General features: G+C 56.5%; 1 protein-coding gene across 1 annotated transcript in view; it reads right to left on the bottom strand.

Moving 5' to 3' along the window:
• The window catches only part of LOC104514028 (dnaJ homolog subfamily B member 5-like), a gene marked incomplete at its 3' end in the record, with an annotated part of 2,551 nt that extends 1,859 nt beyond the window's left edge, over window positions 1–692 (bottom strand). The window contains exon 1 of the mRNA XM_010157559.1: window positions 449–692. Coding sequence (XP_010155861.1) covers window positions 449–659 — 211 coding nt within the window. The remainder of the gene's footprint in view (window positions 1–448) is intronic.
• Window positions 693–922: the final 230 nt, after the last annotated feature.

Raw genomic sequence — 922 nt, 5'->3', positions numbered from 1 at the left:
TCCTCCTCCTCCTCCTCCTCCGTGCCAACCACCAGACAACAGCAACCGCTTGGTTTCAAAACAAGGACCTATTACTTAAATTGGGAAAAGCTTTGAATCCCGTAGGGTCAGCCTGTACCAGGGAGGGCAGTGGGACCAGAGCCCAAACGCAGGTGGGAACGTGGGCAGAAGCAGTATGTCTCTGCTGGGAAACTCAGGATAATTAAACGCTTGTTAATGAACTAACCCAGATATGACCCCAGCAGAGCAGCCCAGGTAGAAGCAGGTTGGGAAGCAATTTCTGGCATCAGCAGAGCCCTTGATCTCCCCAGTTTTGCAGCCATCAGCCCTGTTTTGGGGGCGGGCATGAACCAAGAGTACAGTTCTGAGTGAAAATGCTCCCTCGCCTATAAAAAACGATGTGGACCCCGCAGCCCTGCCTCTGAGCGGGCAGAGCTCGTCCCCTTACCTTCCTCCCCGTACTGGTCGTAAACGGCTCGTTTCTTGGGGTCGCTCAGGACATCGTACGCCTCCGCAATCTCCTTGAACTTCTCCTCAGCACTGGGGTCTTTGTTCTTATCGGGGTGATACTTCAGGGCCATTTTCCGATAGGCTTTCTTAATTTCATCCTCGTTGGCGCCAGACTGGATGCCCAAAATCTTGTAATAGTCCTTCCCCATGACGGCGACGCTGCCGGGAGCCGAGTACTTATTCCTGAAAGCAGAAAGACAGCTCTTCGTAAGGCGAACACCGCACCGGGGCAGCCGGGGACGGGACCAGCACGCACTTATCGCGAAGCCGGTGCTCCCCGCGACCCACCGGCCAGCAGCACCAGAGCCGGCGCAAGTCCACGCTTCCCACCGGAGGTCAGAGACCAGGTGCCAGGATGTGCCCTGGCTCCAGTTTTACTCCTCCAAGCCCCACGGTGGGGAGAGGGAGACTC

Source organism: Eurypyga helias, unplaced genomic scaffold (assembly GCF_000690775.1).
Source record: "Eurypyga helias isolate BGI_N326 unplaced genomic scaffold, ASM69077v1 scaffold19808, whole genome shotgun sequence".
NCBI lineage: Eukaryota > Metazoa > Chordata > Aves > Eurypygiformes > Eurypygidae > Eurypyga > Eurypyga helias.
The sequence above is the reverse complement of the archived record's forward strand: the minus strand, read 5'-3'. Positions and strand labels throughout refer to the sequence as shown.